The sequence below is a fragment of the Eubalaena glacialis genome, chromosome 13, assembly GCF_028564815.1.
Source record: "Eubalaena glacialis isolate mEubGla1 chromosome 13, mEubGla1.1.hap2.+ XY, whole genome shotgun sequence".
Taxonomy (NCBI): Eukaryota; Metazoa; Chordata; class Mammalia; order Artiodactyla; family Balaenidae; genus Eubalaena; species Eubalaena glacialis.
The window spans coordinates 80,508,051-80,530,782 of record NC_083728.1 but is presented as its reverse complement, the minus strand read 5'-3'; the positions used below and the strand labels follow the sequence as shown (position 1 = coordinate 80,530,782).

At 40.8% G+C, this 22,732-nt stretch overlaps 1 protein-coding gene across 2 annotated transcripts in view; it reads right to left on the bottom strand.

Annotated features, from left to right (window-relative positions):
* Positions 1 to 404: 404 nt before the first annotated feature.
* Positions 405 to 22,732, bottom strand: part of LOC133103452 (S-adenosyl-L-methionine-dependent tRNA 4-demethylwyosine synthase TYW1) — a 216,153-nt gene continuing 193,825 nt past the window's right edge. Inside the window, exons 16-17 of one of the 2 annotated variants that reach the window (XM_061208851.1) lie at positions 3,218 to 3,272; positions 405 to 719 (exon numbers count right to left, since the gene is read on the bottom strand). In XM_061208851.1, coding sequence (XP_061064834.1) covers positions 3,267 to 3,272 — 6 coding nt within the window. In that variant the 3' untranslated portion in view covers positions 405 to 719; positions 3,218 to 3,266. Of the gene's footprint in view, positions 720 to 2,382; positions 2,421 to 3,217; positions 3,273 to 22,732 lie in introns of those variants that run through there. The other variant, XM_061208852.1, reaches the window with a different exon arrangement.

Here is a 22,732-nt window from a genome sequence, read left to right as displayed (position 1 = left end):
TCTTTATTGTGTTGTTCATCATTGTCTGTTTGCTCTTTAGTCCTTCTAGGTCCTTGTTAAACATTTCTTGCATTTTCTCCATTCTATTTCCAAGATTTTGGATCATTACTATCATTACTCTGAATTCTTTTTCAGGTAGAGTGCCTATTTCCTCTTCATTTGTTTGGTCTGGTGGGTTTTTACCTTGCTCCTTCATCTGCTGCGTACTTCTCTGTCTTCTCATTTTGCTTAACTTACTGTGTTTGGGGTCTCCTTTTTGCAGGCTGCAGGTTCGTAGTTCCCATTGTTTTTGGTGTCTGCCCCCAGTGGGTAAGGTTGGTTCAGTGGATTGTGTAGGCTTCTTGGTGGAGGGGACTGGTGCCTGTGTTCTGGTGGATGAGGCTGGATCTTGTCTTTCTGGTTGGCAGGACCGTGTCTGGTGGTGTGTTTTGGGGTGTCTGTGAATTTATGGTTTTAGGCAGCCTCTCTGCTAATGGGTGGGGTTGTGTTCCTGCCTTGCTAGTTGTTTGGCATGGGGTGTCCAGCACTGGAGCTTGCTGGTCATTGAGTGGAGCTGAGTCTTAGTGTTGAGATGGAGATCTCTGGGAGAGCTCTCGCCAATTGATATTACGTGGGGTCGGGAGGGCTCTGGCGGTCCAATGTCCTGAACTCGGCTCTCCCACCTCAGAGGCTCAGGCCTGACACCCGGCTGGAGCACCAAGACCCTGTCAGCCACACAGCTCAGAATAAAAGGGAGAAAAAAAAAGAAAGAAGAATAAATAAAATAAAATTAAATTAAATTAAATTAAAAAGTTGTTAAAGTAAAATTTTTAAAAATATTATTAAAATTAAAAAAGTTTTTAAAGTAATTTAAAAAAAAAAGGAGAGAGCAACCAAACCAATAAACAAATCCACCAATGATAACAAGACCTAAAAACTACACTAAGATACACATAAAAATCAGAAACTAGTCAGTCATATACAGGAAACCCCAAGTCTACAGTTGCTCCCAAAGTCCACCACATCAATTTCGGGATGATTCGTTGTCTATTCAGGTATTCCATAGATGCAGGGTACATCAAGTTCATTGTGGAGATTTAATCTGCTCCTCCTGAGGCTGCACAGAGAAATTTCCCTTCCTCTTCTTTGTTTGCGCAGCTCCTGGTGTTCAGCTTTGGATTTGGCCCTGCCTCTGTGTGTAGGTCGCCCTCTGGTGTCTGTTCTTCGCCCAGACAGGACGGGGTTAAAGGAGCAGCTGATTCGGGGGCTCTGGCTCACTCAGGCCGGGGGGAGGGAGGGGTACGGATGCGGGGCGAGCCTGTGGCGGCAGAGGCCGGCGTGACATTGCACCAGCCTGAGGCGCGCCGTGCGTTCTCCCGGGGAAGTTGTCCCTGGATCACGGGACCCTGGCAGTGGCAGGCTGCACAGGCTCCCGGGAGGGGAGGTGTGGATAGTGACCTGTGCTTGCACACAGGCTTCTTGGTGGCCGCAGCAGCAGCCTTAGCGGCTCACGTCCATCTCTGGGGTCCGCGCTGATAGCCGCGGCTTGCGCCCGTCTCTGGAGCTCGTTTAGGCAGTGCTCTGAATCCCCTCTCCTCGCGCACTGCGAAACAATGGTCTCTTGACTCTTAGGCAGTTCCAGACTTTTTCCCGGACTCCCTTCCGGCTAGCCGTGGCACACTAGCCCCTTCAGGCTGTGTTCACGCCGCCAACCCCAGTCCTCTCCCTGGGATCTGACCTCCGAAGCCCGAGCCTCAGCTCCCAGTCCCCGCCCGCCCCAGCGGGTGAGCAGACAAGCCTCTCGGGCTGGTGAGTGCTTTTCGGCACCAATCCTTTGTGCGGGAATCTCTCCGCTTTGCCCTCCGCACCCCTGTGGCTGCGCTCTCCTCCGTGGCTCCGAAGCTTCCCCACCACCCACTCCCCGTCTCTGCCAGTGAAGGGGCTTCCTAGTGTGTGGAAACTTTTCCTCCTTCACAGCTCCTTCCCAGAGGTGCAGGTCCTGTCCCTATTCTTTTGTCTCTGTGCTTCCTTTTCTCTTTTGCCCTACCCAGGTATGTGGGGAGTTTCTTGCCTTTTGGGAAATCTGAGGTCTTCTGTCAGCGTTCAGTAGGTGTTCTGTAGGAGTTATTCCACATGTAGATGTATTTTTTGATGTATTTGTGGGGAGGAAGGTGATCTCCACGCCTTACTCCTCCGCCCTCTTGAAGGTCTCCCTCACTTTTTCTTTATAATATTTTTCTCATGGCTTAAGCCTGATGTCCTACGAAGTTGAGGGATCAGGCCCAAAACAGTCTAATCTCAGGGAAGAGCTTCTCTCTATTAAAGGGGCCAAATCCCATCAAGCTGGCTCGTCTGCTGGAACGGCAGAACGAAATGTGGTTTCTTGGCTGTTGGCCTCAAGGGAGCCTCTTGAAAGAGCCTTTATTTGATGTTCCTGAAAACTGGAAGGAACAAAAAGACACGAGGGTGGGGGGTGGCGATAGAGCGAGCTCCAGGAGTCAGTGAGGATGGGAGGGAAGGCCTGGTGGAGAGATGCCTGTACAGGGGGCTGTATCCATGCTGCAGCCCCAAACTGCAGCCCCCTGCCTGGGCAGGGACGTTTGCAGTTTCATGAGGTAGAGTCTGGCTGCATTCCTTGCACGGGCCCCACACAGACCCTTTCTCAACACTCCCCCACCCCAGGGCTGCTGGGATGTGTACCCCAATGTCCTTACTGTACGCCTCAGGTATTGGGGAGCCCACACATGCCTGAGCCGGCACATGTGGCCAGCCCTCCTGGCTCCTTGCACGGCTCTCTGGACCACCCCGTGGAGATCGTCTCAGACACAGGTAACTCTGTTTGGTCTTTGCTTTTTAGACAAAGGAATTGCAAGTAAAGCTTTAAGAGATTAGGGACTGAAGAAAGATTGAAAAAGAGACTCTGTCCTCTCCTTGCCAAACAGAAACAGACCTGCCACATTGGTAGAGCGCACTAGAGTCCTCCAGAAACGGTTTCTATGGTGTGGATTTCTGCAGAGATCCAACAGCCAAGAACCTCCGAGGGCTTGGGGGTCTGGCAGGTAGAAGACCCCCAGAAAACCCAGCAGGACCATGATTATGCAAGGATAAAAAGAAACAAAAACTGTGCAGACAAAAAGACTGGCAGAGAAGACTACAAAATGTTAGGAAATTAGATTACATACAACATCGACCCTGGAGTCAGCCAGGCTTGGATTTTCATCTCAGCTTTGCCACTTACCGGCTGTGCTGCCTTGGGTATGTTGTCTAACTTCTCTAAACCCCAGTTTTCATCTCTGCAGAGGGAAATAATAGCACAAACTTCAGAGAGGTGTTGTGAAAATTACATTACATAATGTTTGCAATTACACAGCAGAGTGCCTAGTCCTTAAAATAATGCTCAAAAATGGGAAACAATTGATTATTGTGGCTTCTAAGCAGTGAGACTATGGGTAACTTTTTCCTTCTCTTTGCTTGTATCATCCACATTTTGTACGATGAACATGTATGACATGTGCTGAATCACAGCTTGGCAGCTCGACAAAGGTTCTTCCCATCTAGGCTTATTCAATGAGGCTCCTCACAAGGGTCTTCAGGCCTGCTGAGTGCAAACCATTCTTCTGCTGGAGGAACCTCTGCAATGGGGACCATTGGGATAATGGGACCCAGAGGACTAGAAAGGAGCGTCCCTGAAGACAACTGTGTTGTTTTCCTCTCTCTAAGTGACCAAAGACCCTGAAAGAACACCAAGCATCACTATGTGCAAGTAGCAAGAAAACACTGAGATGCTCTTTGAAGCACAATGCCATCCAAGATGCTCTAAGTTACATTCCTTTCCTGCCAATGTCATATAATGGGCAGAATCCCATTATGTGACACTGGGATATGGTTTGCCCCATATTCCTTGCCTGAGATATGGGGCAAACCATGGAGGCCAAACAAGAGGCTCAAGCGGTCAAAGGCAGCTTCTCTGGAGCCCCGTCACTCCCCCGGCCTCACCCTTCCTGGCGGGCACAAAGGCTCAGGCACCTTGGCTGGGCAGTAGGCAAAGTAACCAAAGTTCTTCAAACTACAGCAATTACAAGCAGCAGAGATAGCAAATAGGAAAGAGACAAGTGGAGATTCACTGCCTTTTCCGTTGGCCTTCAACAGGTGAAATACGTTTGTCCCCAAGAGGGTAAACCAACAGCTCATGGAATTTAGAACTGAGGATGACTTTACGGTTCTAAGCCTTGATTCCCATATGAAATTTGATTTACTGACATACCCAAGGTCAGTGAGAACTCAGGGAGTGATTTAGGTCAATTCAAATAGCAGGGCCAGGACTAGAAGCCAAGCCTCCTAATTTCTAGCCAGGGATGCCTCCTCCAAATATGGGTATTGTTTTGCCTCAAATTTCTGAGATTACTGGCTCCAGAAAGTGCCACCTTCCTGAAAGTGCTTACTACAGGGGCCATTGTACAAATTGGAAGAAGGCAGATCTTGGATGCAAGTTGGGTAAGAATTGGAAGCAAAGCCTTCCTACTTGTCTTGTCCTGGGGCTGCTCTTGCAGACCCCAAACAAATGCCAGCAGGGCTAGAAGACACCATGCCAACCTCCAGTTGTTGGCTCCATGGCTCCAGCAGTGGGGCTGGTGATGAGAATGAGAACACTGACTTCTTTCCCAGCCTGGTCATTATCTGTGAATGGGAACAACAGATGAGCCCCTCACAAAAACCGTGGCAATGATCAGAAGACAGACTGACTGCCAAGTGCTGGAACAGACATGTCTCTACATGGGTGCTATCCATGATGTCTGGACAATGATATGTTTGGTCCTTGGAAAGTCATCATCTCCATCACTGATGACTAACATATTTTCAGAGACTAAACTGGGGGGATAAACAAGATGAATATAAAAATTCAGCTGAACATCATTAATTATTTTTTAAAGCTTTCAGATATAGTTCACATACCATGCTATTCACTCACTAAAGGTATATAATTCAATGGTTTTTAATAGATTCACATAATTTTACAACCATCGTCACAACCTAATCTTAGAGCATTTTTATCACCCCCAAAAAGAAACTCCTCATCCCTTAGCTGTCATCCCCCAGCTCCCCAGTCTTCTCCTGCCTTAGGCCACCACTAATCTACTTTCTGTCTCTACAGATTTGCCTATCTTAGACATTTCATAGAAATGGAGTCACAGTATGTGGTCCTTTGTAATTGGCCTTTTTCACTTAACATAATGTTTTCAAGGTTCATTTATGCTCTGGATTAATTCTTCTTTTCATAGTTCTTACAGCATCTTTTCTGGATCTTTCAGGGCTTTCTGGGCCATCCTCAAACATTTTGGTTACTATTGCAAATCAGAATGAAAATAAATTCTATTTATCCAAACTTTTTGTGTGCTAATGGAGGTGGCATTGTATTATTTCTAAGATGAGGTAAATCAATTTGTGTATCTGTACCAACAGTCACTAGATACCTCAGCTTCAGAAATGCTTAGCTGTGCTTTGTGGGTATAGTTTTCTGGTCATATATCAATCTAGGGCTTATTGCAAGAAGCAATTATCCCCAAAATAACAGAGCCATGGAACTTGGGAAAACTCCCTATTTCAACAGATGAATTTTCCTGCATCTTAGGGATGCACTATCCTGCCCTCTGCTGAGTAGTATGTCAGGAAGACTAAAAATCAGAAGAACATGAAGAGACAGCAAAGAGCCAGAGGGCCTGTTTCTGACAAACTCACCTTTATTTGTTCATTATTCAAAAACAATTTAAAGGGCACCTACACTGTGTAGGCACTGAGCTAGCAGTAATACAAACATGGGGCAGTGATCCTTGTCCTCCAGTAGATCCTTGACTGGGACGCTGCCCAGAACACTTGTCTCTGGTGGCAAGTCAAAGGCAACCCAGAGGGAGGTGATAAAATGTAAAAACAGCATAGATCCTTAGAGTGAAAGAGAACTGGAGTGAGATTCCACAGTCCCAAATCTCAAAGGTTATGTGTAATAAATCACCCCAAAACCCTGAGTGGCTTAAAACAATAATAGTAATTTATTATCTCTCAAAGTTTTCATGGGTCAAGAATTCAGGAGCAACTCAGTGAGTTGTTCTGGTTCTGGGTCTCTTGTGGGGGCTGTAATCAGATGTCAGCTGGGGCTGGAATTATCTGAAAGTTTGATTGGGGCAGAAGGGTATGCTTGCTGGGTGGCCCACTCCCAGAGTTGGCAAGTTGATGCTGGCAAGATTGTTCCTCTCCCCTTGGGCCTCCCACAGGACTCTACGTGTCCTTACCACCTGAGCGCTGGCTTCCCCCAGAGTGAATGATATCAGAGACCCAGCTAACAGCTGCAATGTCTTCTATGACTTGGTCTTAGTCAGTCACCTGCATGACTGCCACCATATTCTATCAGTCACAGAACCAGCCCCAAGTCAATGTGGGAGGGACCACAAGGACATGAAAACCAGGAGGCAAGAGTCATTGAGGGCCATCTCAGAGGCTGGCTACCACATTACTATTCAGTTTTTCTTGCATTTTCCACCCTGAAGGTCAAAGTACAAATTCTTAGCTACTGTTTGAATCCCTTCTTTAAACCTCCACCAGGTATTCATTCAACCACTGCCTGGATCCTTCTGGGCAGGAGTTCAAGGTCCTCCAACTCTGACCACTCTGTCCTCAGATGGCACTGACGTCCTCTGCAGGTTGAGTCAGTTCCTCCTCTATGTGAGACCTTCAAATACTTATCAAGAGCAACCATGTTCTGCCAATAGACATTGACTTAGTCAGCATCAGACCCAGTGTGCTACCAGCTGGGGATACAGCAGTGAACAAGATACAGTTTTTGCCTCCAAAGAGCTCATTTTGGTTTAGCTTCCTCACTCTACTCCAGCAGGCCCACACCACCCCCCATGAGCAAGGGACCCCTTGTCCCTCTTCTCTATATCTGATCGCAGAGAAATCTCTTCTCTTTTGCCAAAGCTCTTCTGGTAGCAAATAACAGAGAACAAAACTCAGATTGCTTCAAGAAAAAAGATAAATGTGAACAAGAATTGGGATCGTAAAGGTGCTCCAAATCTGAGACAAATCTTTAATGTTCTTAAAGTATAGTTTAAGAGACCTGAAGCTGATTTATGGAAAGCAGCAGATTTTTAAAATATTGCTCTAATACCTAGCATCCTTCCTTAACTCTTACTAATTATAGTAATTATAAAGGCTTTTTCTATAGATTATTTTGGATTTTCATATCATCTGCAAATAATTCAAGTTCTGTTTCTTCCTTTCCAATTCATATACCTTTTCTTTTTTCTTGTTTTATTGTACTTGTTAAGATCTCCAGTATAATATGGAATAGAAGTAGTGATAGTAGACATGACTACTTTATGTATCAATTCTTTTTTCTTCCAGCTCTGATAATGGCAGGGTAGCCTGTATCAGATGAAACCCACTTGCTGACAACTATAAATAATGGACAAAATATTAAAATAACTGTATAATGTCCTCAGAGAGTAACCAAAAGCAGGCAGAAATTAGAGGGGTACAAGCCTCTAAAGAATGGAAGTAAACACTGTGAGATTCACATTTAACCAGCTTTTCTCCTGAAGGCACTCCGCAATCTGCCTGGAGCATGAGGACTGGAGTTCAAGCAAAAAGCAGCAGTCTTATTAGGCTGAAGAATCTGAGATGAGAGTTTGGAGCTGCCAGAGAAGTTTGCAATTGAGAGGTGGGGAAAATATGGGAAAGGAGGGGGCCAAAACTCTATATATGGATACCCCCTCAAGTCCTTGTTGACTTTGTAAATGCATATCCATAGAGAGAGACTCTAATGAGCCCACAGGAAAAGAACAGCTGGAAGGTGGAAAACGCTGGGCAGAAATTTCAATAGAAAGACAGACTTTAGAGTTCAAGTCTCTCCAAATTAGAGGAGTTTGGTAAACACTTCAAGCTTTTCAACAAAACTCTAAAAAGGCCATGCCCTATGATTAGGAAGCACATCTCATGACTAAGTGCTATACCTTAGCACTAAGGGCAAAATTCAAATAGACCCACCCTAACAAAGCCTAAAACCAAGCCTTCACAAAATCCAGGTGATATGCCAGCAGATCTGCTAGATCTGCTAGAACAAAACCCAACGTTCTTCAGAGGAAGATAACAGAATCCAGATTCTCTACAATGAATCAACCACAATGTCTATACAATAAAAAAGTACAATACATATGAAGAAATAAGAAAATGTGATGACAAGTCAAAAGAAAAAAAGCAGTCAACATAGAAGATCCACGTTTAGGATTTAGGAGGAAAGGACTTTAAACTAAGTGATAAATATGTTAAAGGGTTTTACGAGAAGAATGGATGTACTGGAGGAAGAGACAGAGAATCTCAGAAAAGATACGAAAACTCTAAAAAGGTACCAAGTAGAATCCCTGGAACTGAAAGATACAATATATGAAAAATTTTTTTTTAAATCATAGCATGAGATTAACAGATGATCACATGGGGGAAAAAAGAAGAAAGATTATTGACTTAAAGAGAAATAAACAGAAATTATCCAAAAAGAATCTGTGAGAGTAAAGTATTTAAAAAAGAGATGAATGGAATCTCAATATCAAATACCAAATAGAGCCAGAATATTAAACATCTTAATATATGTATAATTGGGGTTTCAGGAGAAAGGAGGAGAATAGAGAATAAAAAATATTTGAAGGAATATTGGCCAAAATGTTTCCAAACTTAATTATAAACATCAAGCATCATATATTAGAAGCTTAACAAGCCTCCAAAAAGAATCAATACCAAAACCAAACCAAAACAAAAACCTGCACCTAGCCACATCACAGATAAAAATAAAAGTGAAATAGAAAATCTTACAGGTAGCCAGGCAGAAATGAGGTATCATATACAGGGGAATGATTGACAAGCAACTTCTCTTCCGATAAATGGAGTACAGAAGACAATGAAATAATATCTTTAATGTGTGGAAAGAAAATAACTGTCACCTCAGAAGTCTATACCCAGTAAAAACCATTCTTCAAAACTGAAAATGCAGAGATATTTTCAGGTAAATCAAAGTTGAGATAATTTGTTGCCAACAGACCTGCACTGCAAAAAGTGCTAGGGGAAGTTCTTTAAGCTGAAGGGAAATAATTGTCTTGGAAATCTGAATCTACAAAAAGGCATGAGGAGTATTGGAAATGGTTAATATGTGGGCAAATATACAAGAATAATTGTTTCTAAAAGGAATGATTTTTTTCCTAGATATGGCTTTAATCAAGCAATGAACAGATCATCCAAGAAGATATAGTTTCATATAATAAAGCCTGCCCTCCAGAGTTTCATTTTTTTAATCAAAACAACTTGAGCACGTGGGGGAAAAAAAGTTGTTTTCCTATAGAAACTAAGTATATGATTTTCCTACTCAACTCCCCCTCTTTCTAAATAAATTTATATAAATAGTGCCATTCATTCATTTGAAAATTAGTTATGACTAATTTTATTCACTTAACATTAAAGTCACCATCAGTTATGAATTTTGCTGTAAGTTTCCAGCTATACCTCTCTGTGCCTCTCCTTTGTGGGCCTCATGGACTCACTTTCATAACACTCTGCTCCTGCCTACCTTCCTTTCCCTACTAACCCCCTCCTCTGCTTATATAACCTCTTCAAATCTTTAGAGTCCGCTCCTTATTTATTTAATTTAATGGTTGACCTCTTGTTTCTTAAAATAAAAAAATACCTAAAGCAAACATGAAAATTTGTTAGCATATATTAATTCTGGGTGGTGAACATGAAAACTTGTTAGCATATATTAATTCTGGGTGGTGAGGCACGGTTGTTATTATTTATTCCTTGTGCATTTCTACATTTAAAAACTTCTCGCTAAAAATTTCCAGTGATTTCCATTTCAGAGTTACTGTGTATGAGTCAATTGCTCTTGAAATCATTTTTTCTCAAAATAATAATTTACATGCATGATTTCATAGAATATTTATACGAAAACATTCAAAAGAACGATACCTAAGTTACCACGTTGCTTATTTATCAAAATGAAGAATTTGTTAATAATAAGTATTTGCATTTGTGATGAGAATGAAATTCATTAATTAATAAATAGTCTCAGGACCCTCTCTTCTCTTTTACCTGCTGAAGACAATTTTGTCTTTCCTCTCTGCCCACACCTTCCAAGAAGAGCTTTGATGATATGAAATCAGGAGAATGGGTAGAAAGACACCAGGACTGGAGAGGTAAAATGCTTAGAGATAAGTTGGGGTAAAGGGTGAATAATCAAAGGTTTTAAGGTTAGCTGACTCAAGTAATCAGAGGTGAGAGGGAGCCTCAGTGGAGAGGAACAGACATTCTAAGAACAGTGGCTGTGGGTTATGAATGGACCCACTATAATATTCTTTAAATAAGTAAACATTGGAATTAAAAAACTTTTAATTGCTGACTATTGTTTCTTCATTGTACTTAGGGCCTCAAAATTCGTTTGAGTTACATACTTATCAATTACTGAAATGTATTTTCCTGCTGTACTGTTGGAAGAAACCTTATAACTTTGGGAAGGAGTGGTCAAAATACTACCTTCTCCTTGCTGAATTTCATTTAAATACAGTGATGATAGATGTTTGGCTTTAGAACCTTCAGAACATTTTATGATTAAGGTCTGAAAATATAAGGTATAATTTCCTAAACATCTGAGCACTTTAACATATTTTTCAAACTGTGACAGCCTCTCCACCCTATAACATTTTATGTATGTGGGGGTATACACATATATTGTATATAATACATATTATAATTATAATTCAGCCACCTTATCAAGTCTTATTAACTACTATTATTCACATTCAAAACTTTAAAATAAATTCCCCCATTCTCCCTCCACAGAGTAAATACTTTCACCATTTTGCACCATTTTCACATTAGAGAATGGCATATTTATCCTATTTCTTGATTGTTTAGTTTTAAGTATTAATATTGACTTCCTAATATGGAAGATGAGGATTTAACTTTCTTATAAACCTTCCCACATGTTGTTATAATTTCGGGTGAAATCAATATTCAGAACCTATATAAGTATTATTCATGGCTGAGTGGTGTACTATGGAAACAATTTCTCCCTTATGCAACATCACCTTGGAGTTAATCATGATTGTCTCATTATTTCATCTGCTTGTTTTCTACACCTATCAGTAATTGTATATAAATGTATAACTCTGGCTATGAGTTATTCTAAGCGGCAGATGGAAGGCAAGGACTGGGACGCTATACCATTCGGTGTGTTCATTTGTACTTAATCCCCCTGTTTTCCCTGCAGTACCCTGGCCCAGTGCCCCAGAGTCCAGATTCCACTTAGATCAAGCTCTCCAAAGAAGAGCCCTGCAAGGTTCTGCTAAGGTGGACAGAGTCGACCGCAGCTGCAGGGTGTTGGGGAGGACGTGGAGATTCAACTTCTTCTTAGAGACTTTCCAACAACTCTCTCATTTTGAACCCAAGCTGTATTTCCACTTTCAGAGATGCCTGTGGCCTCTGGAGTTCAGACAGGCACCGCCATGTTACACTTAGCCTTTCCCCTTTGCAAGCTTGAGTTTCCGCTCTCTCCAGTTTGCTAAGTTCCTTTCCATTTGTTCTGCTTATTTCCAGCTTCCCATACTTTGTTTCTATCATGACTTCTCCTGAAAACCGACTAATCCAACACCAGTAACCTTCTCTGAGTCTGCCTCCGCGTCTATTAAATGAAACAGTCCTGCTCTCCTCCGCGGCATCTTGGGTTCCTGGGTTCGCACACATCATCTCAGCATCATCCCGGGTGCTGCGAGGACCTCTGAGGGCTTATGGCCAGAGCTGAGGATGTGCTGGAAATGCTAGTGCTGGACCGAGGCTGTCGGTCAAGGTGGAAATGTCTTGGCTCCTCAGTGGCTCCCTGAGAACTGCACAAAAACTTTTTTTCAAATTTTTTGTTACTGCTACTATTTCCAAGAGTTCTAGAAACAAATCAAGTCACCCATAGAGGGGATGAAGAGGGAGAAGAAAAGAGAGAGAAAAACAAAGGGGAGAAAAGGGGGAACACAAGGCGAATGGACTGCTGTCCTGCTGTGTCCTGAGTCGCCATTAGGGTGTCCCCTTCCCTCACGCACGTGTCCATGTCCCCAGTGGGGAGACCTCCACACCAGGGTGAACTCCACGATTGAGGCCCAGGCCGAGACTCCCGCAACAGAAAAGTTAAAGTGATGATGGCAAATTGATTGCTCTGCTTGACCTGGGGCGGGGTGGGGGGGTTGTCATAAATCTCCTGTGTCTTTGCTTCTTCTTACCCTCTCCCTGATAAATCTGTTTTCAAGATGAAATATTATTCCACAAGCCCAGCTGGTTGATGGATTGGGAAACTTACAAAACTAACTCCAGTGAGTCCTTTGAAGTGGATCGAAACACAGGCTTTGTAAAAATGCATGTCATCCGGGATCACTGGTTCAAGGTTGGCAGCATGATTTCCTTTCATCATACAGGTCTTCACTTGGTACTTCAGATTACTTTGCCTCTGTCTGCAAACGAACTTCCTGCTCCCTCCCAGAAGAGCTCACGGTGCTTTCTCCCTCTACCTTTTCCCCCACACATGTGGAGTGTGCAGGGTCTCGCCCTGTAGCTCTAAGGTCATGGAAGGAAAGCCAGAGGTGACACCAGTCACTCCAGGCCATCTCTATATGGAAATTCAGGGGAAAAGTTCATAAAAGGCACTTTGTAGGAGAAAATAGTTTACAAAGGGGTAGCGGTTGGGAGCTGAGGATACGGAGGGCCAGTGCCCACAGAGCTTTGGTCTTTGGGGCATTAAGAAATCCAGTCTTCTTTATCACCAGTTGCCAGTCTCTGCTGACTGCTGAATAGAGGGACCCTAGAGGGCCTGGGGGTAGGGGAGTGAAAATCCACTAAAATAGCCATGGAGTTCACCCTCCTCCCAGCATGCCTTCTAGAGGTCTCCCTGGGAACCAGATGTGCCAAAGACAAACCTGGAGAAACAGAAGGGGGCTGGCGTGAAGTTAACCTCACTTCCGTCAAGCATCTGTCCAATGTTTTCCAGGCTACCCTTATACCCAAACCTCTGAGCTCCTCCCCTACTACCTTCCCATGACTGTATCCAGAATTCTCAGCACAACTCTGTCCCAGACAGTGTCTCAGTATCACATTCCAAGATACTCCATCATCCCCAGATCCAAGTACATACCAGAAAATGACAAAAGTGGTATTAAACCATTACTCAGGATCACCATGATTTTTTTGCCAGGAAAATAAGCTTCCAACTAATTGATGGGAATGTAGAAGGAAAAAGAAGCCAAGCTTCATAGTGTTAATCTAAGAAAAACTGCAAGGACAGCAGGGGGCTGCATGAGCAGGGTATCAAGATGAGATTCTACAAAACACGGCATGAACCAGTGAAAATCTCACTGATGGAATGAAAGGCTAAATCCCGAAGTCATCAGGATTGAAGTAGCCCTTGGATAAGTCTCACCTGCTCAATGATGCTGGATAAGTGGACAAAAAATAAGTAAGGATCTAAAAGAAATTAATAGGATAATTTTTAAAAACCCCATAGGCCTTATGGATATGTATCAAACTTCACCTCTGATAATAGAAAATCCATCTTCTCAAGCACACGTGGTATATTTACCAGAACTTATCAAACATTAGGTAACAAAGAAAATATCACTAAATGACAATAAACTTCATCTGGAAAAATAAGCATTCAGTAATAGCCAGGAAACCACCACAAAATAAAAACTGAAAAGCAACTAGTCCTATTTGATATTAAAATATACTAGAAAGCTTTGATAATTAAAATAGTGTAGTGTTAGTACATGAATAGATAAACAGACCAGTGGAAAATAACAGAATATCCAGAAATAAATGCAAGTACATGTGGAATTTTAATGTATGATAAAGGTAACACCTCAGATCACTAGGGCAAAAAGGGAACTTTTCTTGAGTCTTTTTATCAGGAGAGGCAACCTGTCCTGCCCCTAACCCACCCAGATATTAAAAGTGCCTGCATCAATACTTCCAAAACAAGTGTCAACAGTTTATAAGAAAAACATGACAACCTAAGCTATAGAAAGCAATGGGTTGAGGACAAGGAGAGTGGATGAAATGAAAGAGATGTTTAACAACATTCGCAAGCAAGAATAAAAAGTGGGCCGGTTCAGCTGCATTTTTTGCAGAAATTGAGAAGCTGATCTTAAAATTCATATGAAAATTCAAAAAGACCCAGGAGCTGGAAGACCTGCAGCTCCTGATTTCAAAACTTATTACAATGTTAGTGCTGTAAGTTTTGCCAGTAAGTGGTACTAGTATAAAGATTAGATAGATAGATAGGTAGATAGACAGATAGGTAGATAGATGGAAGAGAATTGAGATATCCTCCCTAAATATATCTCTACATTTACAGTCAATTGATTTTCAACAAAGATTCCAAGAAAATTCAATAATAAAAGAATAGCCTTTTTAACAACTGGTGGTGGGAAAATCGTGTGTCACATGAAAAAAGATGAATCTGGACTCCTTCCTGACACTATACACAAAAATTAACTCAAATGAATCAAAAATTCAAACATATGAGCTAAAACTCTTAGAAGACAGAGGAGAAGACCTTCATAATCTTGGATTAGGCAATGGTTTCTCAGCTATGACACCAAAAGCACAAGCAACTAAGGAAAAAATAGATAAGCTGGCCTTCATCAAAATGTAAAACTTTCATGCTCCAAACAGTACCGTTAATAAAGTAAAAAGACAACTCACAGAATGGGAGAAAATTTTTGCAAATCATATATCTGATAAGGGACTCATATCCAGGATATTTGAAGAACCCTTACAACTCCATAATAAAAAGTCAAATTATTTTAAAATGGGCAAACGATCTCTTCTTTGTCCTAAGAAAAGATACAAATGACCAATAAGCACACAAAGAGATGCTTGAGATGGTTAGTTATCATGGAAACACAAAACACAACCACAATGAAGTATTACTTCACACTCACTGGGATGGCTACAATCAAAAGGACAGATAATAACAACTGTTGGCTTAGATGTGGAGAAATCAGAACCCTCATAAACTGCAGGTGGGAATGTAAAACGGTGCAGCCACTTTGCCAAACGGTCTGGCAGTTCCTCAAAATGCTAAGCATAGTGTTACCATATGACTCAGAATTCCACTCCTAGGTATGTTTCCAAAAGAAATGAAAAAGTCTACACAGACTTGTACTCGAATGTTCATAGCAGCATTATTCTTATAGTCAAAAAGTGGAAAAAACCCAAAAGTCTCTCAACTGGTAAATGGATAAACAAAATATGGCACATTTGTATAACGGAATACCATTTGGTAAAAAAAGAGAATGAAGTACTGATACAAGCTACAACATGAATGAAACTCAAAACATGCTCAGTGGAAAAAAAGCCAAACACATAAAGAACACATATTGTGTAGTTCCATTTAAACTGGCTGTCCAGAAAAGGCAAATCCATAGCTTTCTTTTGGACTGACAGGAATGGTCTCAAATTACATTGTGACAGTGTTTGACCAATTCTGTAGATATGCTAACAATCATTTAATTGTACCTTCAAAATGGATGGATTTTATATTATGTAAATTACATTTCAATAACGCTATTTTTTAAAAGTGGCTCTGTATAATTGCAAAAGCAGCCAAAGAGCCCAGCCACCAATGGCCCTTATTCTTTAATGGATTCTTATTAACAATACTGCACCACCTATGCTCTTAAGTGTTCATAAAATTGTGGGAAAATCATGCACACTAACGACTTTGAGTTAAAAAATGATTCAGAAGAGTGAACTCTGAACGTGAAGAAGTATTAGTCATTCATGCTGCGGTGCTCGAAGTATGGCTTCTGGACCAGCAGCATCGCCTTTACCTGTTAACAATGCAAATTTGGGGGTTCCACTGAATCAGACCTCCCAAATCAGAAACTCTGGGGGTGGGGCCCAGCAATCTGTACCTTAACAAACTTTCCAGGTGATCCTGATGTATGTTCCAGTTTAAGAATCAATCCCTTACTCAATCATTTCACTTATATTTTTCTTTTCATGTATGTGTAACAAAAAGATATGATTTAAAAATCTATCGCTAAAAATTCTAAAAAATCTTGGTATAGGTATAAAAATAAGAATTCTAAGTCTCACAGACGTAAAAAACAAGCTTATGGTTACCAGAGGGGAAGGGGAGGGGGGAGGATAAATTAGGAGTTTGGAATTGAAATATACACCCTACTATATAGAAAATAGATAACCAACAAGGACCTACTGTGTAGCACAGGGAAGTATACTCAATATCTTGTAATAATCTATAATGGAAAAGAATCTAAAAAAGAATATATATATATATATTCTGAATATATATAATATATATAATGTATATAATAACTTGATCACTTTGCTATACACCTGAAACTAACATGACATTGTAATTCAACTATATTTCAATAAAAATTTTAAAAAATAAGAATTCTAAGTCTTAAGAAAACATTGTATCATCATTTCATTAATGCTACCTAAAAAGATGGTGGATCTGACAGTCAATGAAGTCTTGGGTGAATGAAATCCACAGGCAGGATATTGCTGTTGGCACACACAAGGGTCAGGGCAGGGCAGGGGACCGGCTACCATGCTGCAGCTACTCCACAGACCAACCTTGAGATTGTACCTGGATTTGTGCCCTCTCCCCCTTTGTTTAGCATCCCGCACTCTGGCTTTGAGACTTCTCTGGGGCCCCTGGCAGAAAAACCCCCCGATTCCAGCATCTCTTGGATCAAGGCTGCAGAATCCTCCAGCAGTTCCTCAGTATCTATGGTCAGCTAAGATTTCTCTCCATTCTTAATTCCCACCCAGCCTACATATCTCCTTGTACTTCTTTATGCTCATTTCAAAGGGAATTAGGGGACAGGAAAGGAAAATGTGGGTTCAGTCCAATGTCCTAAACAAGAACACCTTATACTTTTCAAATAAATGATTTTGATGCTATACAAAGAAAAGGGGGAAAAAAGCTAGAACCCTAACACCAAAATCTGAGAACACAAACAGCAATAGAAACGAGGAAAAGTCTACCCAAACCTCAATGACAAATACAGAATAAAATAGTGGCAAACCAAATCTAACTGTACATTAAAGAGTCATGGCCCGCTAGAATTTATCCCAGGTATTGAAGACAGTTGACTACTAAGATGTCTAATATTATGAAATGACATAAAAACTAGGTCCAATAAGAAAAATCATAATTTCAAAAGAAGCCTCAAAAGACCTATACCATTTAATACTTATTCTTGATAAAATACAATAACTAGAACTAAAAGGATTCTTCTTTAGCCCGATAAAGATTTTACATCTTAATTCAACAGCCAACAGTATAATTTACAGTATAGAACACTTTTGACTGTGGCCTCTCTATAAAATCAAGAATATAAGGATGCCAGCAAGCATGATTACTACTTTGCAGTGTTGTGGAAACTCTGACTGATACAAAAAGATCTGAAACAGACACAAAATGTTTAACAATAGTAAATATTATCACAGATTATCAAGGAGTAAGTATGAGCACATATTATCAAATACTTCAAAAATCCAAGTGTGTCAAAAACAAGCTCTGAAATTAATGAGTTCAATAAAGGAGGAAGAACTTTAAAAATTAATAGTTTTTCCACTTAGAAAAAATAGAGGGCGGGGAGAGAATCTATTCAAAACAACAGGAAAATTTCTAAAACAAACCTAATAAGAATGTTTTTTTGAAATAATTAACAGCATTGAGATTGAATATATTTTTGAAGCTGAATTGTTTTTAAAGGTTTTATTTTTACTAAAAATTTGTTTTGCATACTCTTTATAAAGTAGTTCTACAAGGCTCACCCCACTGCCCCCCCCCCATTTCCCTGACACATGGCTTTGCAGTTTTAGGCATCTTTGTGGACCTCTCACTATGGAAGATGAGAATTTGCCCTCTTTCACGTCCCAGCCCCACCATTCCCACACTCCCATCCCATCCCCCATCTTCACAATGTGCTAATATCATACTCGGGGGTAAATCATCATTGCATTTACACAGATATTCCCTGGCATATCTTATGAATCCTTTTCCTTTTAAAAACAACTCTTTCCCCTGGAGTTAACAAATTTCTCGGTTTTTTCATTGCACTTAAAAAAAATTAAAAGACTTTATTTCTTAGAGAAGTTTTTAGGTTTATAGAAAAATCAAGTAGAAAGTATAGAGTTCCATTTACCCTCTTTCCTTCTACACAGTTTCCCCATTATTGTGATACATGTGTTACAATCGACAAGTCAATATTGATACATTAGTACTAACTAAACTTCATGGTTTACATTAGAGTTCATTTTTTGTGTTGTATATTCTACGGGTTTTGACATAGATATATAATGACATGTATCCATCATTACAGTATCTTAGGGAATAGTTTCACTGCCCTAAAAATCCCCTGTGCTCCACCTATTCATCCCTCCTCCCTCCCCTCGAACTGTCTACAACTCCTCTCCCCATATTCCACTGCAACAGATATTTGTCAATTTCATATTCTTGAAAAACCCTCTCCCAGTGTCTCCTGACCTGCTCCCTTGAGGACCTGTTGTCCTCTGGTCCTGATGACAGGCATCGGTGTGGGACCCCCTTGCACCATCATTCTGGGGAGTCCCTTCACCTCTCTCCTGGATCAGATGCCCTGTTTCCTGGGTCCCAGTTCTTGGTAATTCTTGGTTGTTCCCCTCATTTTGTTGGAGTGTACTCTGATAGCACAACGAAAGGGGGTGTGTGGGCAGAAGAGCTGTATTTTGAGAACCCTGCGTGTCCAAAAATAGCTTTATTCTCCCCTCACTTTAACTGGGTACTTGTGAAATTGCTTGTGAAAAGCACGATTACTCTTTTACAGCACTGTGGACGTTCTGACTGATGCAAAGAGACTTGACACCGACTCAAAATGTATAACAGTAGTTAACAAAATAATAAGTAGTTGCACATATTATTATATATCTAAAAAGTGCATACGTGTCAAAAATAAATTTTGCTATGAAATCAATGCTGGGAGTTGTTATGGACTAAATTGTGTTTCCCCAAAACTCATATGTTGAAGCCCTAACCGTAACCCCTTGCCACTCAATGTGACTGTGTTGGAGATGGGGATTTTAAGGAGGTAATTAAGGTTAAATGGGGTGATATAAGGGTAGGGTCCTAATCTGATAGGACTGATGTCCTTGGAAGAAAAAGAAGAGAGACCAGAGATCTCTCTTTCCCCATGCATGCACAGGAAAGTCCAGGTGAGGACAGAGTATCTGTTGACGGACAAATGAATGAATGAATGAGTGGCCATGGTGTGGGTCTATTTTCATTTGTAGCTTCAGTTCTGGAGAAATTTCTGGATCTGTTAATTTCCTTATATACATCCTTCTTTTTCTCTGTGCTCTATCTCTAGAACTTCCATTCTTTGGATATTGGACTGCTTCAAGTAGTCCTTGAATTTTCTCATCTTTTCCTCTCCTATTTTCCATCTCCTTTTGCTCTACCTTATGGGAGGTTTCTTAATTTTATTTTTCAAACATTCTATTGCATTTGTCATGTCTTCTATCATTGCTTTTAATTTCCAGGTGTTCCTTTTTGTTCTGTGTCCCCCCCCCCTTTTTTTAAGTAGCATCTGTTCTTGCTTAATGAATGTATTATGCTCTCTTACTTCTCTGAGATTATTAATGACTGTTCTTTTTAAAGTGTTCTTTTTCCTGAATTGTCTCTGTTTCCTCCCAGGTGCTTGCTAGTTGTTTGCATAATAATTTTTCACATTAGAGCATTTCCTTAGCCTGATGTACTTGGTGTTCTACTCATGTTTAGAACTTGAGGACTAAGCAGCTGGTTGAAATGTGTGAACCCACAGACTGTGGCCTTCCATGGAAGATGGTCTGACGGGGCCATTTCGTTGGAAATACCCAGGTGTCAGGATCTTTAAGTCTTTTCCCTGGTCTGGTCAGGATTGTCAGCGGGAGGTTGTCTGAATATGGGGGCTTAGTACGGAAGAGGACTGGGGGTGGGTCTCTGTATTCAGAATATAAATAATCATTTTATTTCAGTACAGTTCACCTGCCTTCAGCTGGGCTAGTGGCCCCCATCCACTACAACCCATACCCACATCTCAGATAATAAACCTCTGGTCTTTGCCAAGTAGAGGAAGGAAGTTATGGGCTATACAGAATGGTGGGAGTGGGGATTAAAGGTCTAATTGCTTTTTTCTTTTTCTTTCCACTTTGAAATAATTTTAGATTACGTCAAAGTTGCTAAAACTCAGCTTCCCCCAATGGAACCGTAGTACAATGATCAAATTAGAACCAGCCAAAGGAAGAAACACACAGGGCAGAGTCTAAGATGGGTCATCCTTTCCCTGTGGAGTCATGGATGATGTTATGTCTTCTGAGCCATGATGTGTAACAATGCACACACACAAACGCTAACCAGGTAAGTCCACTCAAGCTTTGATGTCTAGAGGTTTTATGGAGGTTTCATTACGTAGGCATGACTGACTGATTCACTGCCCATGTGATTGAATTCAACTCCAGCAACACCCCCCCCATCCCAGATACTGGGCTCATATCATGTGGTCCAAGGAGCCTACCACAAATAACTTCAATAGCATACACTATCAGGTGTGGTCTGAAGGGCCCATGATGAAAAACAAAGACACTTGGGAAATGCCAAAAGTTTAGAAGTGAGCCAGGGACAATGGCTAGACCTCTCTTTGGGTGACACCGAATTCCTTATTACACATACTAGATCAATTTGGGAACAACTGACATCTTTACTTTGTTGAGTCCTCCAATCCATGAACATGGTATGTTGCTCCATTTATTTGTCTTCTTTGATTTCTTTCATCACTGTTTTGTACTTTTTAGCATACAAAGCTTGTACCTGTTTTGTTAGATTTACAGCTAAAATTTTTATTTTGGGGGAGCTATGGTGTTATGTTTTTAATTTTTGTTTTCAATCATTCATTGCTAATATATAGACAGACAATTATTTTTTACGTGTTTACCTTGTATTCTGTGACCTTGCTAACCTCATTTATTAGTTCTAGCAGTTTTATTATAGATTTTGTGGGATTTCTGCACAGATAATTATGTGGACAGTTTACTGCTTCCTTTCCAATATGTATGCTTTTTACTTCTTTTTCTTGCCTTGTTGCACTGGCTAAGACTTTCAGTACTATGTTGAACAGGAGTAGTAAGAGTGGCTATTCTTTTTTTTTTTTTTTAAATAAATTTATTTATTTATTTATTTTTGGCTGTGTTGGGTCTTCGTTTCTGTGCGAGGGCTTTCTCCAGTTGCGGCGAGCGGGGGCCACTCTTCATCGCGGTGCGTGGGCCTCTCACTGTCGCGGCCTCTCCTGTTGCGGAGCACAGGCTCCAGACGCGCAGGCTCAGTAATTGTGGCTCACGGGCCTAGTTGCTCCGTGGCATGTGGGATCCTCCCGGACCGGGGCACGAACCCACGTCCCCTGCATTGGCAGGCAGATTCTCAACCACTGCACCACCAGGGAAGCCCGAGAGTGGCTATTCTTCCCTTTTACTCAATTTTAGGGGAAACACATTCAATCTTTCAATATAAAGTATGCTATTACCTGTAGGTATTTTGTAGATGTCCTTTATCAAGTTGAGGAAGTAAGTTCCTTCCTACTTCTAGTTTGCTGAGTGTTTTCACAAATGGGTACTGAATTGAGTTAAATGCTCTTTCTATACCAATTGATATGATCATGTGTTTTTTTTTTCCCCCACAGACTGTTAATAGGATTACCTTGATTGATTTTTGAATGCTAAACCAGCCTTGCATTTCTGGAATAAAGCCCACTTGGTGGTGGTCTATTATTCTTTTTTATATGGCTGAAATTGATGTACTAATATTTCATTTAGTATTTTTATGTTTATGTTTATGAGGGATATCGTTCTGTAGTTTTTTTATTGTATTATCTTTATTTGGTTTTGATACTAGGATAATGCTAGCCTTATAAAATTATTTGGGAAGTTTTCCTCTCTATTTTCTGGGAGATTTTATAGAATTGGTGTTATTTCTCCTTTAAAGTTTTGGTAGAATTCACAACTGAAATCATCTGGGCTGGTGATAAGGGCTGAATTGTATCCCCTAAAAATTCATATGTTGAAGTTCTGACCCCCAACACCTTATAAGGCGATTTTATTTAGAGATAGGATTTTTAAAGAGGTAATTAAGATAAAATGAGGTCATTAGAGTGGGCCCTAATCCCATATGCCTGGTATCCTTACACGAAGAGATTAGGATACAGAAACACACAGAGAGAAGACTATGTGAAGACACAGGGAGAAAATGGCCATCTGTGACAGCCATCTGCAAGCCAAGGAGAGAGGCCTCAGAAGAAACCAACTCTGCTGACATCTTAATTTCAGACTTTTATCCTCCAGAATTGTAAGAAAACAAATTTCTGCTGTTTAAGCCACCCAGTCTATAGTGCTTTTGCTACGGCAGCCTAGCAAACTAATACACTGGGAATTTATTTTTTGGAAGATTTTGAACTACAAATGCAATGTCTTTAATAGTTATAGGAATATTACGAGTATCTATTTCATCTTGATTCAGTTTTAGTAGTTTGTAGTTTTTGAAGGAATTGGTCCATTCGTCTAGGTTATCAAATTTATGGGTATAAAATTTTTTTAACATATATTTTGATATCAGGCAAATTTGTCTTATACTTTATTT